The sequence below is a fragment of the Dermacentor andersoni genome, chromosome 9 (genome assembly GCF_023375885.2).
Source record: "Dermacentor andersoni chromosome 9, qqDerAnde1_hic_scaffold, whole genome shotgun sequence".
Lineage (NCBI taxonomy): Eukaryota > Metazoa > Arthropoda > Arachnida > Ixodida > Ixodidae > Dermacentor > Dermacentor andersoni.
The window spans coordinates 22,679,135-22,698,428 of record NC_092822.1 but is presented as its reverse complement, the minus strand read 5'-3'; the positions used below and the strand labels follow the sequence as shown (position 1 = coordinate 22,698,428).

The following is a 19,294-nucleotide window of genomic DNA, read 5'->3' as shown; positions in this document are numbered from 1 at the left end:
TGACGACCTCCGGCCTGCATGGTTGGCGCCCCTATTCCAGGGCACCACTGAGCGTGGCTGCTCGTCGGGAATGATCCGCCAGCCTCTGTTGGAGGCTAGGGTTGCCGCTGGAGAGTACGCTCTCCCACTGCTCCGCACTAGGATTTTCTATGTTGTGGAATGCCTTATTCGTATTGCACTCCAATGTGATGTGATAAAGTGTGGGTATTGCGCCACACCACGGGCATGTGTCCCTGTATTGACTTGAGAACATTTTGCTTAATATATGTAAATTTGGGAAAGTTCCTGTCTGCAGCTTTCGCCAGTAAACTGCCTGTTGTTGAGTGAGTGTATTGTGGGGTGGAGGATATCTCATCCTCGTCCCTCTATGGTAATTTAGTATGTCATGAAATCCTCAGGATCTCTGTTTAGGTCCGCCTCCCTCCCTCCTCAGGAGGAAAAGGGTGTAATCGCGTGTTGGCTCGCCTCACGCCCGCCGTTTCCCACCACTTCAGGCCCAGCAGTAAGATGGGGAGGCCGCGTTCGGTTCGTTCTGCCGAAGAGCAGGCTGCGTTGAAGGAACGGCAGAAGAACACGCGGCGTTTGATGAACGCCGCCGGGAGCTCGCTCGAAAGGGCTCGCCGCCGACGTGCCGACCTCGTCGTGAGGGAGCGCGAAGCCGAGGCGTTACGACAACGAAGAGCCGCGGATCCCGAGCTTCGCTTGCACCCCTCTTCACAGCAGTGGAAGGGCGGTGAATGTTTTTACAGCGAAGCTGTCAAGGGTTAGTTCCCCCAGGATCGTGTGCGTGTGTAGACACAAAACTCCCCATACGTGGGCCGATGCCGAAGATAGTGCAATACCGGGCCGACCCGCGGCGGTGGTGACACAGGCGTTAAGCACTCCTTATACGTTGGTCGATCTTGAAGATAGTGGCTAGAATATAGTGGATAGACCGACCCGCGGCGAAGGTGCCGTTCGCCATTAAGGGGCCCACATTCACAGCTTCGCTGGTCATCCTTCTTCACAGAGTGGAAGGGCACTGAGTTTTTTCTACACGCGGACACGATAGTGGGGAAAGTGGCCTTTACCAGATTCACTGTATATATATATATAGATATATATATATATATATATATATATATATATATATATATATATATATAGAGAGAGAGAGAGAGAGAGAGAGAGAGAGAGAGATGCAAATGAGAGAAAGGCAGCTAATTTCGCCTCTCTTTCTATCAACTTTATTCGCTTCCGCACCTTATCTCGGCATGCGGTATCCAGCATGGGAGAAGGCAATAAGCTCAAAAGGAGCATTAGGTCATTCAGCCAGCCTGGACAAGTTAACTCTCGGCGGAGCCTTTCCCTTCCCTGTTTCCCTCGAAAAAAGTCGGCCGAACGCGTGACCTCTTGGAATCGGCGTATTGGCAGAGAATGTTTGGTTCCCGGTAGCTTTTAATCGATGGACGCTCCTTTGACTGCTGTGCAGTGGCTCTGCCTGCAGAGCGGGAGCATTAAAGCCTACCGCGCGCTCTGCCGTGACGATCACGCGTTGGGCCGACTCGTTTGGCTTCAATGGTGTTGCGCAAGGCTCCTTCCTAGTTCCTACCGCTCGTCAGGGCAGCCAGTGTGTCTTCGTATATGGGCTAACCCACAGGTCTTTCGCTCTCTTTCGTCTCACTCTCTCTCGAGTAGTTGGTGATAAGACTGTGCAGCCTTTAAAATGTATTTCGAATTCCGTACTGGGATAGCCGACGACGACGCGTGCCATGAAAGTGGTCTGGAGGTGGCCCTTGAGCACATTCTTTGTGACTGCGTGCTCGATATAGCACACAGGGATGGTCCGTCGTGACAACACGAGCTCGTGTATATGACGGCCCACTTCGTAAGGGAATTATTTTGGAATGCCGATTGCCCCAGTCTTCGCAGCCCATCCTGACAACGGCATTGTTATACTTCTTGAGGACATCAAACTAAACATGTTGGCAAGATTCGATGCCGGCTTTTTCACATTTGATTTCCGAATGGATAGACAAAAATGACATGAGGAAATCAGCTGCTACACGCACAACCACACACACGCGCGCGTGCACATAATGTGGAGCACTTAGCATCGACGCGCTTGCATACTTGATTAATGTAGAGGGCAGAAGCAAACCAAATAAACCTTCTCTTTAAAAACTGGAATGTAACGCAACCCGTTCATACATTACACAGGCCAATGCCCATTAGGTGTTGTTGGACGCGTCAGCATTACCTCCTTAGCCTCAATAATTCTGAAAAGATGCAATCCACAACTTCGAGATTAGTTTTTATTGATTTATATTGAACACACGTTTACCTCAGCGGTTAAATAACAAGGAACATTTTTTTTTTCACAAACGGGAACAATTTTATAGCACAAGCTATTTGTTGTGAATCCGGCGACACAGCGTCACCATTACAGCCGCTGATACGAGCGAAGTAGCCCTTCTGTGGGATGTGCCCACTTTGACTGCGTGAAGCATTTGCCGCGCACATGCGCATGAGCTTAAACGGGCTATCAAACTATATTTCACTTCATTGCGACGCCCCGCCGCTTGCTTTGCTTCATCAAGAGATAGTTAGTGAGGAAAGGCAACGAAGTTATAACCAGATGCGAGTTCCCGGTTTGATAACCTGCACTAGAGTGGGAGGAAATGCGCTGCAAAAGCGGTATAAAAAGATATTTAAAGAAAGGCAGCAAGGCCAATTCCATTATAGGCACTCCATGTATCTCAAAGAAAAAAAAAAACGCAGCACGGCCTCTTGATGTGACAAGTCCGGTCGATGCTGTAGAATTCTTTCCTTCAACAGAGGACGATTCCACGAAGGAGAGAGTGATTGTATTTGTAGACTGTGTTGCGAGCACTGGCACAGGATATGACATACTGTTTCCTCATAACCGCAGTGGCTGCGAATGCCGGCCACCCTATATCAGGAACGCGTAAGCATTGGTGAACGTGAGGCCGACCATGGCGTGCACGAAAGGGCCGCATCTTTCGGGGTTGCTTCAAAATCAAAGTCAACAAAATCAGGGTATTCGAGACTACTATCGGTTTCCAACTCATGCCATACGATCCTTGAGCTTCCTTGATTGCCTCGGTGGACTCGCCGGCATTGTCGATGAATTGCGCGTCTCCGTCATCAGTTGAAATCTCGTGGTCCACCGTGATTGGCCGGTGCATGGCCGGCTGCGGCCAACAAAAAAAAGATGATGGGGCGTAAAAAACGAATCGTATCTGCAAAGTTCTTTGCGAAAATAAGTAAGTGTATGACATAAACAGCGCGGTAAGTGGATGCCACATGTATATGAACTAATGAGGCAGTGGCATTCGTTTCTGCTTCTGTCGGTTAATTATGCCTAAGATTGTAATCCGCTACAGAGAGGACATAAAGGGGAAGGGCGGGAGAGGTACCTTGCAGTGGGTGAGAGTACAAAGAGAAGACGAAGAGAAGGAGAGAAAAGAAGCCTCCAGGTATCCCTTACAAAAGCGTTACATGATTTCTGTTATGTTCTTATCGACCTTTTGTTGCCTCAAGTTCACTTTCTGCCGAGATGCAATTGGATATCCCGTATAAGTTTTGCAAGTTGGTAGCGCTCGCCTTGGATCCGGCATCCCGACAAGGATAAATTTTTTTCGTCAAACGCGATATTTGTTTTCCTAGGTTCGCGCCTCCTGGGACCATAACTCTATTTGTCCGTTAGGAACATTCTCGACGCAATGTGAAAAGAACACCCAAATTATTTAAGTGAAATAAGTGGCGTCAAACTTCGATTACAGATCGATTAGCCCATAACATAGCGCTAGTCCCGTGGTGCGTTTCATAATGCGCCCGTCTTGAGTTGCACTGTATCTGCCTGCTGTAATGAACTCGGTAGTCCGTGCGGGTTTCCCTTCATTGCCTTGTTGAATTTTCGTTTTCTGTCCCTCCGGCCTGCGCATTTCTGGACTATTCGTTCGCTTCGGGAAAGTGACGCCTCGTTAGGTAACGCGGCAGACGTGAATAAAAGAGAAAAAAAAAACTAGGAGGGAGCGTCACATAAAGAAGCTGAAGCCTAGTCATAAAAAAAAATTTAAACGGAGGAATGATGGGAAGTGGGCACCCAAGCGCGTGATGGCAACCCAGGCGGCTGCGCTGGGTTCGTCGTCTGCTTGTCTGCTGAGCCGCACGGAAGTTGTATCGCGCTGATAGTCGCTGCAAGGGAGCCACTGAGTTTTCAAGTGTCGAGGATGAGAACTATAGAGACACCAAATCCGGTGGGCAGAAAGCGAGCCACGCGGGCTGGAGAAAGCGGCGGCAACTCCGGTGGCCAGCGGTACTAAAACCTACCACGAACCAAGCAGCGTCCGGCGTGCTGTTCGCAGGATTCAATGCGCGATGAGCGAATTTGGCCAATGAACGCAGAGAGCAGGTTGTCTTGCGAAGGTTGACTGGCTGACGTCATGCTCCCTCATAAGCTATGTCTGTCCTCCGTGATGGGCAGTACCTGTATCTCTGACAACGCTTTACCGTTCCTGCCATGGCGAGGCGCTGACTAAGCGAACTTTGTGGACTTCTTTCCCGGCACGTATGCGGCGATGGGACTAAATAATTCCGCGCGTGTGCAGCGATCAGCCCCTCCATCTACTCGGTTATTACGAAAGTCCTACAGCAGATCGAATGGAAGGGCGAAACCAGGTGGAGTATCATACTGTACTACACACAGTGCAGGGATCGAGGAAACGTCGTCTGGCGTGGAGCGTAAACATTCTTGGCTCCATATAAACACTCACCACTGGCAAAATTTATGACGTTTCGAGAACCGTATTGGTCCCTTTTTCACAAATGTGACAAAGGGAGGCTGGACTATGTCTAATGCACGTAATAGAGAGCGCTAGGAACTGGTGTATGTCGCGGATATGTTTAATAGATTTAAAACATTGTTCTTCTAGTTGTCTGTGGCACGAGTGTTTGTTTATCTCCAAGAAAAATGTATTACACACGTGTAATTGCCGCTCTCGTAGCTTCAAACTACAAGCAGACTCATCACCAGTTTAGAGGAGCACTGAACCACTGACGTTTGCGCAAGAGTGCTGTGATGAGACGACAAGCAGCTGGCGCTCACTTTCATTGGAGCCACTCTTACGAGAGACATTAGAGGGGACCGAAAGAAATGGCATACCATTTTTTGTTTTTGTTTCGGGCGTGTGTGCGCGCGTGCGTGAACTATAGGTCTTACCTGCCGTGCTGGACCAGTGGCTATGGAGTAGCGCTGCTGAGTTCGAGGTCGCGGGCTCGATCCCGACCGCATTTCGATGGGGGCGCAATGAAAAAGACGCCTGTGTACCGTGCATTGGGTGCACGTTGAAGACCCCCCACGAGGTCAAAATTAATCCGGAGTTCTTTACTGGACGGCGGGCCTCATAATCAGATCGTGGTTTTCACATATACGTGAAACCGCAGAATTTAATACAAGGCGAACAAAAATAGATCGGAAACGGATGATATACGATACGAGGCCAGCGCTGACAGTTTTGTGGCTAGTAAATCACGTGTGACCAGAAAAAACTCACGCACACGACCACCAACAAAACTGAAAACGCTGGCGGACGACGAACGTTTAGGCATGTGTGCGCATGCGTGCTGTGTACTTTTTCTTCTCGTCTTTCAGTACCCTTTCCCCGGTGCAGGGTAGCCAACCGGGCTCAGCCTCGTATCCCCTCTCTCTTTCTCAATTTCTCCTTCTACCATTAAGCGTTTTAGCGACGAAACCTTCAGCGTGATCGGTGCCGTGGGAGATGTAATGCGGCTGCAGCTGTTTCCTCGTCATGCTGAGATGTGGGTTGAATGAACTTCAAAGTCGCGATTTCGAATTACCGAGGATTCGTAATAATTCAATGCGCGAATATAGCAAGTATGTGAATTTCAGGTGCGCGAATCCTCTCCCTGACTTTTGAATGACACCTCCAAAGACAGCCGAAGGTCTACGCCATGGAGTGTCTCACTATAATAACTAGAGGGAAATCTGGCGCCACCGTCTATGGGAGTTTTTTAAGGGGCCCCGCGCCGTCATGGTAATGGCGGTATATGTGTCTGCGAGGCTCGTGTTGGCTGGTGTTGTAGGAGGCTTCGTCTATAACGGGGATATGGCTATGCAAATAACGCGTTCTTAAAGTAAAATGTTTATAAAATGTTTTCATTCACGCATATTACATCTTCCAGTGAAGTTTACTCACCCACAATGCATAACCAAGCGAAGAAAGCAAGAACAGACGACAAACTTTCCAATGCGAGCACAAATCTTGTCGTCTGTCCTCCAACTTTAGCGGCCCGCTGATACTTTTTACGTTTCATATAATTGTACATGCAATAACAAGTTCTTATAGCTAAACAAAACATGTTCTTGTGTAAAAATAAAGCTAAAACAGCTTTTTACGTACTGTTTTAGTGGAAAATTAATCATTGTGACAGACGGAACGGTGCTTGCCTGGCTCTCCGAGAATGATGCCAATCCGAAGTCACAATATACCGGAATTCCCATGCATACCACAGCGCAGCAGCGCCAGATTTCCCTCTAGGCAATATAGTGAGAAACTCCATGGTCTACGCCGCTTGAACCCATGACGTCACGCAGAATAACCGAAATCCTGCTGATTTCATAGGGGGCGCGAGTGAGGCTCGGCGCGATCCTCCTCCTCCTCTAATCGTGTTCCTCTCTCTGTCCTTCTTCTCTCTGTCTCACTCACTGATGCATTCAATGCGAGCGCCGGCCATTCTGCGTTGCGCCACGCTCAAATCACGCAGGCCTCGTATAAGGTAAATGAGATCAAACCAGATTATGGGGATGAATATCGCAAAACAACACGTGGTTCTACGAGGAACTCTGTTCTGGGGAGGCTAAGGGTTAAATTTGACCACTCGGGGATCTTTAACGTGCACTTAAATTTCAATGCACGAGTGTATTGGCACTCCGATTTCAACGAAAGGCGCCCTCCACGAACTGGTATCGAACCGTGGGACCTAGTGCGGAGCAGCAGGACTCCTTAGCTACGATGCCGTCCCTTAAGTTCTGGTGGAAGTCAGGAGGCGTTTGGAGCCGTTTCAAAGGCACTGTTTGTTATCCCTACCCCCACCCCACTGCCGTTTTCGTTTAATGACATCATTCCGTGGAATACCATCCTTACTAAGCCATGCCGTTTTTGTATAACTGTTTGTTACCCTCACCCCCACCCCATGCAATGCCATTTTCGTTTAACGACATCATTCTGTGGAAAACCATCCCTACTAAGCCATGCCGTTTTTTTATCACTGTTTGTTATCCCCACCCCCACCACATGCATTGCCATTTTCGTTTAATGACATCATTCCGTGGAAGACCACCCCTTCTAAGCCATGCCGTTTCTGCATCATAAAAAAGGAGCGTTGCGTTACGTTTCGCTATCGGATTTGTTTAAAATGAATGTCATTGAAACGTTCAAAATTCGGGGAATATTTCATAGGTTCTCGTTTCTGGACAACAGCTTATGGGTGATATTAAGCTGAAGTTGTCTGGCTCTGTCGAGTTACTTGTGACAAGGAATACTAAACCGAGACAGGGCGCTAGCTTCAGCATTTGAATTCACCTCGGTGGCTCGGTGGCTGTCGTCGTGTTGTGCTGCTGTGCACAAGGTTGCGGGTTCAAATGCCAGCCGCGGCGGCAGCCTGTCGATGGGTGCGGAATGCGAAAAACGCACCTGTACCGTGGTTTGCGTGCACACGCTAAAGAACCCCATGTTGTAGAAGTTAGTGAGGATGCCTCGACTACGGCATCCTTCATAGCCAAACGTGCAGAATCGGGACGTCAAACTAATCCGCAATTTAGTCGCATCTCCTGAGAGAAAGTTCTTTTTTCCTGGAACAATTTATGATTCAAGTCTGTGCCCGTATCTTTTTTTGGTGAAATGGAGCATATTAGGGATTTTAGTGATAAATTTTTGCCGTGTTTGTTTCTGCTATTATGGCGGCGTCTAGTAATTATGTTTGTTATGTTGCCCCTTCTGCGTGGAACGATTGATTGATTGATTGATTGATTGATTGATTGATTGATTGATTGATTGATTGATTGATTGATTGATTGATTGATTGATTGATTGATTGATTGACAATGGCACCAAATGCAATATGTCGCCGACTTCTGCACAATGTTAATTAAACTGGTAAATGAATGAATGATGATGTTTGGTGGGAGGATACATTTGATCTATATAGAACTTCGCAACCAAACTCGGCGCAGTCCTTGCATTTGAAGAAAAGGGCATCTCGGTGTCTTCCCCTCTCTCTCTCTCTCTCTCTCTCTCTCGCTCCGTCTCTCTCGCTCTCATCTGTTTCTTTTTCATCCTTACGCCGATTCCGTCCCTCATGCAGGGTAGCAAACCGGATTTTCTCTTCTGGCTGATCCTCCTTGCTTTTCTTTTCCGTCGCGTCTCTTTCTCTCAAACGTCAGAACCGGTTGAGCTCACATGAACAACTCAGTAGCTCCTCCTGTACCTCTTTGATCTCTAAAAATCAAAGAAAGAAGTGTAGGCTGCGCACCCAGATCAGAAAATATAACTGTTGTCATTCAGTGCCGCTGTTCCTGCGAGGCTATCCCGTTTCATTCACATTTATTTTTAAAATCAGTAATTTAGGTCCGAAACATTAATAACCTGCAGGCGCTGTACTCCTGATATTGCATAATAATGTTCCACCGTACTTTTGTTTTTCCTTCTACGTGTTCTCTTTCTTTCTTCTTGGGTTGATTTTTTTTTCTTCGGTTGTATAATATGATAGCCACCCTTACTCAATGAATTTCAATGAGCCTGTAAGGTATGCTAAGTAAATATATAAATATGCTTAATAATTTGTGCACGCTAAAGAAAACTCAAGTTTGCAACGTGCTTTCGATTAAACTCTCGCGAAAATCGAAGATTTCGGAAGTAGCTCTTAGGTTTGGGTCTACATTTACTTGGTTGTCTCCTATATGCCCCAGCACGTTGCACTTTCGGTGTTATACTAACTTTGAGTTGAGGATTCCATAGAGCACATATTATATGAGCAGACGCGCGGAATTACGCAATAGCGAGCGATTTACTTGGATTATATTAGAAATTTTAGAAACTACGTATGCTGCGCCTCTGACTTCTCCACAAGCAATAAATACTTCACTAATGAAGGAATCATATTATGAGGTGAGACCGTCCTGGCATTAAAGCACATATCGCAGACATCCTTAAAGATCAAGATCTACAAAATTAATTCTGAAAAATGTGTCAACAAAACAGCGCGTTCCGCATTATCTGCAATTAAACAAAAGTCACTCAATGCAGCCAACCGAAGGATACAAAACAAATAATTCAAACAAAGACATGCTAAGTGCATACATACATATCACTTTCATTTAATAATGTCATTAAGCCTTTTAGAGCGTATAAACTTCGGTACTATTTTGCGTGGACTGTGTAACACGCTCTCTGCTTCCTTTGTGATTGCCCTTACCGTTTATCATTTCAATTTGTTGTTGTTGTTGTTGTTGTTCTTGAGCGAATTGTCACGCGTGTCGATTCCGGCCAATGTCAAGACGCCACTAGCGACAAGTCGTGACTGCTGGTTTAATAAGTGCAGCGTGTTGAGGCCCTTGCAAATCATCTTTTAATGTAGCTGTGACTGGAGCGTTGCCGCAAGAACAGCTGCTGCTGTACTCTTGCTCTTAGATTGTGGTCGCTTTCTTCTGCTGCAACTCCAACGAGACAAGTGCTCGCTAAAAAAAACTTGCGGTGAGCCCGAAGGGCTCCGCATTCCCAGCGCGGTCATTCAGTGGCTTCGACGTTGAATCGTTTTCGACTTCAATTGGACTTTATTCGGCAATTTGTATCTTCATGAAGCTGAAACCAAAAATAGTAAAGTGCTGGGACGATTAGGCGCAAGAAGCTGCCAAGAAACCACTTGACCAGGTGTTTGCCCCGAGGAACTATAGGCAGTGCAAGAATTCAGTCAGTCGCATGTTCACATTAGTAAGTGGCTTATGTACCATTGTTTGACGATGGGATTTGGCACCTGCGCTGAATACAACTTTTGTATGCGTGCGCATACCTTTAATTTAAGCTGTTGATTTCTTTGCAGACATAGATAATATCTTTGGTAATTACCCTCGAACTTCTGTTGCTGGTGCTCTATTGACTTGTGTCCATTCGCAGAAACTGCAGAACGTGCCGTTATTCTTTTGTATTTTTGTTGTCTATTTCTCAGTATTTATTTCAGTGTTCATCTACGTTTGCTCGCTCTTTTGTTGCGGGAATGTTCTCATTTCAACTCACTGAGTCATTCTTCATTTGCTAACAATACATCTTTGCGGGCACGCCGGAAACAACATATTTGATGAACGTGTCCAACTACATCCAAGTGAATCAGTCAGTCAATCAGCCACAGCTGTCACCGTCACACATAAAATCTCGCGCAGCGACTTCATTCTTAATTGAGGCTAGAATGCAACACGTACGGCAAGATTAAAAATAGGCAGCGCTTTTTATTCCGTATAATGAACAAGGTTGCGTCGCAAGTTCAATACTACTTGAGCTTCTTTGATCCTGAACTTTCATATCGTGCGTCTCAACAGGTTGGTGCACTGGTAAGGCTGACACTGAAGCAGAAGTTTGACGCGTAGAAATGGGTGGTTTATCTTTTAAGTCTGAAAATTTTAAAGCATACAAAAAAAATATTTTGAAAGGCTAATTCGTCTATAAATTTAGGTGGTGTTCCTCTTTCGTGTTTCTTTAAACTGAAGCTGCACTTTCAGCGCTCATGCCTGAAAAAATGAGAACGGAGAATTCAACTTGATACGCGTCCACGATGCCGTTTTTGATGAAGTTTATCGTATCTGTAATAACAAGTTACAATCTACCACTGCAGGAAGCAGACTTTTGCTTAAGGCGATCAAAGTTTTCTTCGAAAAACTCAAAAATTTCAATATTACAAAAATAACTAAAGGATCTAGTTTACCACTCTATAAATCAGTAATGAAAATGTAATCACGAGTCTGTGAGCTGAATGTATTGGACATCTAAAGTGGACAAAACCGATGTATTATATATAGTTCTGAATTATTGAGGTAAATTCTGAGTAGGGCTTCTGAAAACAACTTTGATAACATTGCAAAAGTCTCACATGAACTGTAATCGCGCATATCAGAGGTGCTCTATACTGGGCGCAGTTTACAAAACTATTATATATATGTTTGGTGGAGGGTTATTGATTTACATACTTGTAGCTTCGCAATTCCTAAGTTACCAATTTCCGCCAAAGAAAAACAAGATAAGAGGCCTCAATTCAAAATATCGTTTCCTTAATTCAGTCGGTAGAGTTGAGCTTTCTTTCTCTCTTAAATGCAACAAATGTCATTAACATTCGTGCAGCGGTTGTTTCATAAAAATTATTTCTGCATTTCGCATGCATTTCAACGAGGGAAATCGGAATAGACCTCGAAGTAAGGACTCATCTTAATGCAGTGAGTAAGAAAGCTGTCTTCCTTCTGAAAAGCTATCAGCTATAAAGTACCGGCGTGTACAGCCCAAATACTAGGCGAGTCTCGTAGCGAGATTGAAAGTAATTAAATTTTGCATGACACGAATGAGCCCTCAAAGGTGTGATAGCTTCGACTCAACGCAGAGCGAGAAGAACAGTTCCCTCCTTTTTTTTTTCGGAGCTTCGCATCTCATGTTGCATCGCACATAATCCGCCGCGTGGTCAGCTGACAGCTTCAGTTACGCTACCAGTCACTTGAGGGTTTTTGACAGCCTGTACGATACGCGTAACCACTCATGGTGTTTGCGCACTAGTTGAATGTTCACTACAACGGAAATTTGGGATAGTTTGTTATTCGTGATCATCCGATAACACCGCATAAAACGAGGGGCGAATATGTAAGTGATTTTGAAAATGGGCACGCCAGTAGCTCCACGTGCCAGTTGAAGGATTATGAGTGCTCAAGAGGACCTTTTCAATTTTTTGTTCCAAAAGATTTTTTTAAACGAAATAAGAAATGTGGAGGTATCCTCTCGAGGTAACCTCTGGATCAAGTCGGCTAATTATGCCAGATTTACAATATTTTTATAGTAGAAATCGCCTGCGGAAAAACTATGTTTTCATCTAGGTTATCAAATCTTTTTCAAGAAACGCCAATTTAAGATTTTCATTTTATTTTTATGCGAGACTTGCCTGCGTAAGCAATAGATACTGAAGTTCTTCAAGCCGTATACTTGTTAAAAGTTCGAAGCGAATAAGGTTGATCAAGTAATTGCAGTTTACAGAAACAAGATATGAAATTATAACATGCAGTGCATCCAAGAACAACAACTTTGCCCGCTTTCGACCCTCGAGCCGGCGCCGTTTACAAACGCACATTATAAAGTTTTTGCTAACAAATCCCGTAGTAGTATAAGTGGCAGTTTGACCATTTCTTTAACGTCGCGACTCTCCAGTGTTGATCGACAACTGAGGGTGTAAGTAGAAGTCGTGTTTCCATCAGAAGCTCGATTTCACACTCTACCTGACGTAATATGGATACATGTTAACCATGGTCAAGAAATTGACGAAGACTCATATGGTCAGGCAGCACGCTATAAAAAGCGAATGGTTCTAGTCAGTGAGCACGTCAAAATTTGATTGGTTTCGCAACCCATGTGGGTTCCAAGTTAAAATTAACAGAACCCTTGACATTCTGAACTGACGTTTCAGTATCCTTGGTTTCCATGATACTAACTCATATGGAAGCTCTTGGTTCTTATGAAAACCGTTTGGGTTCCGAAACGTGCATTTAGAATGTAAAAGGTTCAGTTGGCCTTTGACTTAATTGGAGCCCGTCGGAGTTGCGAAACGTCAATGGAACCATATGGAACCCATAGGTTACCCACAGAACCTATGGTTTACGGAACCAGTACCTAGCGAAAGGCGTATGAGTTCGAAAAACGACCACTTACAAAATGTTCTGGTCAGTGGCCAAGTCAAAACGTTTAGGATCACATCCACTTCTTTTTTTCTCAATTATCAATCAGTGTGGTGCTTGCCACAAAAATATAGTATGTTCTTTTCGAGCTATTTGAATAGAAATGTCGCGGTTAGTACATCCGAGGCAAAGTGTCGTAGTAACGCGTGCAATCTGCATACTTTATTGAGAACCGCTCACACTGTGATGTAGGTGCACGCGAGAAGAAAAAGTCAGTGAGCGAAATGCCAGTCGCAACCGCTTTTTTTTTTTTTTCGTGTTGACAGCGTACGTCAACGTAGCTTTCGGGATCTTCATTTTAACTGTCAAGTGTCTTCACGTTCGTTACGCCGTACGACACCACCGAGAGGATGAAAACAAACAAATCAAAATACAAGCTAAAAAAGAATGTGCACTTTGACGTCTGTTAGGTTGTTGAATGCGTGCTTAAGATACGCAAGCGCTTAACGTACTACGCGCAACCAACGTGGCTGATCTAGCTGATCTACTTTATTCGCGTCTGATTCGCCCGGAACAGAATGACGGCAGTATAAGAAACTCGCCTATTGTCAATGTCAAGACACACTGTAAAAAATGTGTACCCTCTGGGGATTCTATTGTGTCTCAAGAATAACCGTCGTCACTCATGCGTATACACTTCCTTAACGCTCTGCACTCACTAGCTTCCTGTCAGGAACGATATGTCGCGCGGGGGGGTGGGGGAGGCCGTGACCTGAAAGTAGTGGGAGCGTGGTGTTGAAAAAAAGAAGAAATGCACGCAATATAGATGACGATTATTATTGGAGGGCGTGATAAAACCCAAATGGTGCTATTGTTTCGTTGTGAATGTTGTCCAATCACAAGTGCCATGCAAGAGAGTATACAAGGGAAGCAAGGGAGTAAATCTGACACAAGGAGTACTACAAAGGAGTAGTTGCTGGTGAGGAGTATTATTGCGACCCAAATGACAATGTTTCACTCGCAATACTCCTATAGTCCAACGCTCAACCACCAAATGACAATGGTTTTGTGCGACTGTCGATAGCTATTCACCTTCCTCATATCTGTTTCTCATGCATAAATGACGGCCTCTTGTAGTTTATTTCGACGGACACAACTTTGTACTACTTTAGAATCTGCACTTTCCTTTTTATGAATAGAACACTGCGAGAGTACTTTCACCGGCGGGACAATAGATGCGTCTACAGCAAGATCTCGCTCTTTGTCGGCCGTCAAATGTCAGAAAGATCCAGCGACAGAAAAGAAAAGTGGAGTGCCATCCAGAGATCAGAACGTAATGTTGTGGCTGTGCTTACTGGCAATAAAAAGCTGTAAAACACCGTAGCCTCAAACTCCAGACAATAAAGTCTGCTGGTCGCACGCTGTTCTGACATGCCGCATAAATTTAGTCTTTGACCAACGACGCCGAAATATTATCGTGCATAACCACTCAAAAGCGCAATCCGCAGGTCATCTTGCTTGCTTTCTTTTTTTTTTTTTACATTGATGCAAACTTCATGCATGACTGCGTCAAGTGCGGGCGAACAGCGATGCTACCGAAATTCAGTGCCATTTCAGGCTTAGCTTTCGTCACATAACAACGGCAGTCATTGCCACCGGTTGCGCTTTCTTTGTGTGTCATTAAGTTCTCAACATATTCCCATCATAAATGCTTATTAACGTCACGGGAACGCGCACTGAACGGTACATTATTTAAGCATTGCGCAAGGTCTTCATGACCGCGACGAAGAAAATACTTCTCAAGTGGTTATGATGTGCCAACGTGCTCATATGTCAACGGCATTCGGTGCAGATCTGAAGCGCCTGCATAAAACAAGGAAGGTAGGTTTGGCGCCCAATAACAGCAACCTAAGGTTCATATGCAGAGCTGATTAGTCCGCGCCCCTTATTTTTACCTTGCTGTCTCGGTCAAAAGTTCAGAGCTTAAACTCACAAGCCCTTCCGCTCGCTATGACTGTTGCTTATCGACTGGTACCTTCGATCGTTATCTTTCCGTTCGCCGTGACGATCGGTTCGAGGCTGATCTAAGATAGTGTGCATGCGTACGAGCGACTTGGAAATCCGGGGCGATGAGCGCTGATCTTTTCTTCTCTACACCTTTGTTCAAAACCACTGAGTCGCGATTCCAGCACTCAGAACCTCTGTGCGCAACACACCACTGTTAATCACAGAGTACCAGAAGGATGACACCTGCTCCAAACCAGGGCGGCTCACACGGAGAACTACGCGCCTACGGTTTACGGCTGTGAGCGCCTCACAGTCAGCAAAACGGTTAAAGAAAAAAAGGGGAGCGGAAAGCGGAGGCCTTACTTCGTAGGCGTTCGCGGTCGCAACCAGCAGGAGGAATGGTAGCAGTGACAAGACGAGTAACTCCTTCTTGGATGGCCGGGCGCGGTGCCGCTTAGTCCATCCCATGGTCGGGCTCGTCGTCGACGCCTGCGCGCGGCAAGCACACACACAGGCCGTCGTCGTCGTCCACCACCACCCCACCAACCGTGCCGTAACAAAATAAAGCGATTTTTTTTTCCTTCTGGCACGCGCGCGACTCCCAGCGGGGCTCCCTTCACACTGCGTGTCTTAACAACCTGCAGCGAGGACTACCAAGCCGCGGCTGGGGCTGACATTATTTATCGCGCGAGAGGACGTCAGTAATTGCGTAGGCCGCCACGGCGGCGCAGCTAGCAGCGGCGGCGGCGGCAGCAGCCAGACACTTTCAAGATGATCACGCTTTTTTCGTCCCCCCCGCCCTCTCCCGCAACTCTTCCTCGGCACGCGCGCGCCCGCGTCGTTGGCCCCGGAGTCACAATCTTTGGCTCTTTTGAGCACTTGAGTAGAGTATGGTCGCTCACGGCTCACGGGGCCCGGAGACCGGCGACGTTCTCCATTGGTCGAGCGCCGCGATATCGCCGTTCTCCCATTGGGCGGCTTCGGAGGGCTTGAGTGCGTCGTCGCCATGTCTGTGAGCGGAAGAACTCTTTTTCTTGGCGCAGTCGGTGGTGGTGCCGCGGCCGCCGCGCTTTGATTGAGCGTGTTCTTGAAGAGGCAATGCGCGCAAACACGTTTACGAGAGCAGCTGCACGAGAGGCACCGTGTTTCCTTCATCCAGGATGAGTGGAATCCGCGACGAGGTTTTCTTTCTTTCTTTGGGAGCATTTAATGCAGCTACTGCTGCTCTTCTTGCACCCGTGGGTTGGTGTCTTACGCTAAAGGTAATCGTCGGATCGCGAAAGACAAAATAAGACTACGGCAAATACAAGTTTTCTGTTGTCACGCTACTTTCCGTGCATGATCATCATTCGCAAGCAGTCGTTCAGTCATGCGGATTCATCCAGAATCGTTTACTTTTGCCAGTTGGTGCACCATGTTGTGTCATTCATTCATTCATTCATTCATTCATTCATTCATTCATTCATTCATTCATTCATTCATTCATCCATTTCTTACGTACGCGTTCAGGAGAGTACATAGTCATTCATTCGTGGCAAGATAAGTGTACTATACGCTTGCCGCTTCCTGACAGGTTTGGGGACCTGACTTTTTGTATAAGGTCGATGGCGTTTCACGGCTGTTATGGTTCAGTGACTGTGTTGTTGTGCTGTTAAGCAAAGATCCGCAGGTTTGATTCCCAGATACGACGGCACCGTTCCGATAGTAGCGTCATGCAAAAACGCCTGTGTAGTGCGAGCTTTGATTTGCACTCTAAACAGCTACAGTTTGTCAAAAGTATATTCAGAAGCCCTGCAGTGCAGTGTTTCTCACATTAAACATATCAAAGCTCGTTAAACCAGGACGTTAAAGCCTATGATTTGATTCGATTCAATTTTGTTATCGAACCCGGCCTGCGCCATAATGACAACACAGATGACCACTAAGGCGTCATGAAAAGACAAAGTTTAGCTTTCGCAATCAAACCACACGAATGCAAGCCGAGTTTCTGCTGTTCACTTTGCCGTCCCTATATTAGGACAATGGACCCGGCGCGATGACACAGAGGTAGTGGCGTTCTACTGCTTAAGACGACGTCGCAGGTTCCATTAATGGCCTCGTCGGTTCCATTTCGACGACGGCAAAATGCAACAAATGTTCTTGGGCCGTTCGGACATATGTGCACGCTGAAGAATCTTAGGAAATCAAGAATTATATGTCATATCTTGTGCGATTGGCAATATTCCAAAATAAATAAATAATCCGAAGCCTTGCACGCTGGCGTCTCTCATAGCCCCAGTGGTGCGTTGGGACGTTGCACATCTTCAATCAATCAATCAATCAATCAATCAATCAATCAATCAATCAATCAATCAATCAATCAATCAATCAATCAATGAATAAATAAATTCTATAGCGGTACCTTCGCGAGTGGTCACCATCGGCAACGAAGATGTTGGTCGTCCCACGTGCCAAACTTTCTTGAGCTCCAAGCAACCTCGACTTGCCGACATGTCACTTGCAAGTCGCTTGCCTGTTGATTCGCCATCACCCTGATCGCGCAGCATGCCCGGACAAGCGTACGTACAGCCACCGGGTCTTCTCCCACGTACCATACTGCTCGCGGGCGGTGTCCGAATCGCTCGCTGGTACAACACTCGGGACCGTCGAAATTGCTCCGCGTCGGCGGCATCGCAGTCACCGAACGCTTGTGCCGCGATAAGAACGCGTGGCCAGTTTGGTCGTCTCAGGCTTTCTGCCGCTTTTGTCGGGCGAATGTGAGACGCTCGACATTTTTAAGGTGTCTAAATTCACCTATACACAGCGCCCGGCACAGCTAACAGACTGTCGTCTGCTTGGCCTAGTCAGTCGGGATTCTTCTTTTTTTCGTTCGCATGTGGCCGAGACCACGGGCCGGGCTCGGGGTGTCTTTTGTCTCTTCTGAAGTGGCCTGAATCAGCGTCCCGTTTGCGACAATTGTGCACCGGCGGCCGTGCGAGACTCGACGCTGCCAGGTTCGTCGTGGCCTTTGTTGCCTTTCTCCAAGACGAGAGAATTGGCTCCCCGCTGGAAACCGATCTGTGCTGGTGGACTTTCACACGAAAGCTTCATTGAGTTTCTTTTGGCTCATTTCGAGCTTCTCTTTCTTTTTATTATTTTCGTAAGTATAGCATGGCATGCTGTAAATTTTTAAAGATTTGTTATTCTTCTTTGATGCTGTTATTTAGGGCTTTCTTCTACTATGCGCGCGCTCTAGCAGTATTGACATTTTTTTTTTCTTATTTAAATGTTGCACTTATTCTGTTCCATCCTAATGCGGCGCGCTGTTCGTGTCTTGGCAGTCTGGCTTATTTTGACATTCATAGATTTAGTTCGTTCGCCAACTCCTTTCTCGGTCTCGTTCCTCCGAGAGAGAGGGCAGGACGGCATTGATTATTTTTATTTATTTATTTATTTATTTGTACATACTGCAGCCCCATAGGAGGGCTATTGCAGGGGTGGGTAAAAACAGTGTTGAACAAAAATAAAATGAAATCAACAATGACTCTTACAACATCGTTACAATCGTTTACAAAATCTTAAATTGTTTTCATCGATTCATGAAAAGCAACGACACAGCAATACGCACACATAAAGTATAAACTAAACCTGATTTAAGTAGTGACATATACTGGTTTTGACGAACACAACAAAGTCGATGCATCATGCGTTAACACCTGCAAAGTCTATACGGATGCTGCCATTCTCCCAGACGGCGGAAGGACATCATTCCTGAGTACTACGCATAATTTCATCACCGGCCACCACCGCTATTTATCTACGGAAGCCAGCGCTCTAGTAATGGAACTTCAAGCCATCCACGACGCTGTGCAAGATGCGACATCTAAGCTGCCTGCCATCAAGCAACTAGATATCTTTACTGATTCTTTAGCGGCTATTCAGGAACTCAAGAAGGTTGATAAGGCGATGGAAATCTGCGAGAGAATACACACTATGAATAGTAAGACAGCTACTTGCGTCAAGGTACACTGGATTCAAGGCCATTCAGCAAACCCTCACAACATTGCTGCTGACCAGCAGGCACACTGTCCTCCTAATCCTGATCCTCCACCTATTCCCCTCCCACCCCAACCCCGTAACTCGCTGCGAGCCCGTAAAAATGTTCTCCGGCAGGACACACGCGCTCTTATCCCACCGTGTGTCTGCTCCCTCCCCCTTCATCTTACTAGGGCGGAGGAAGTTGTGCTTAGGAGGCTTCGGGCCGGGGTGGCCCTTACACCGGCTGTTGTCTCAAGGTGGAACTGGTCGCATTTACCACTGGGTGCTACGTGTCCATACTGCTCCATTCCTGTGGTGGAATCAGATGCA

General features: G+C 46.3%; 1 protein-coding gene across 1 annotated transcript in view; it reads right to left on the bottom strand.

Moving 5' to 3' along the window:
* LOC126527489 (uncharacterized) overlaps positions 1 to 15,577 on the bottom strand; it is a 108,682-nt gene extending 93,105 nt beyond the window's left edge. The window contains exon 1 of the mRNA XM_055068772.1: positions 15,311 to 15,577. Coding sequence (XP_054924747.1) covers positions 15,311 to 15,415 — 105 coding nt within the window. The 5' untranslated portion in view covers positions 15,416 to 15,577. The remainder of the gene's footprint in view (positions 1 to 15,310) is intronic.
* Positions 15,578 to 19,294: the final 3,717 nt, after the last annotated feature.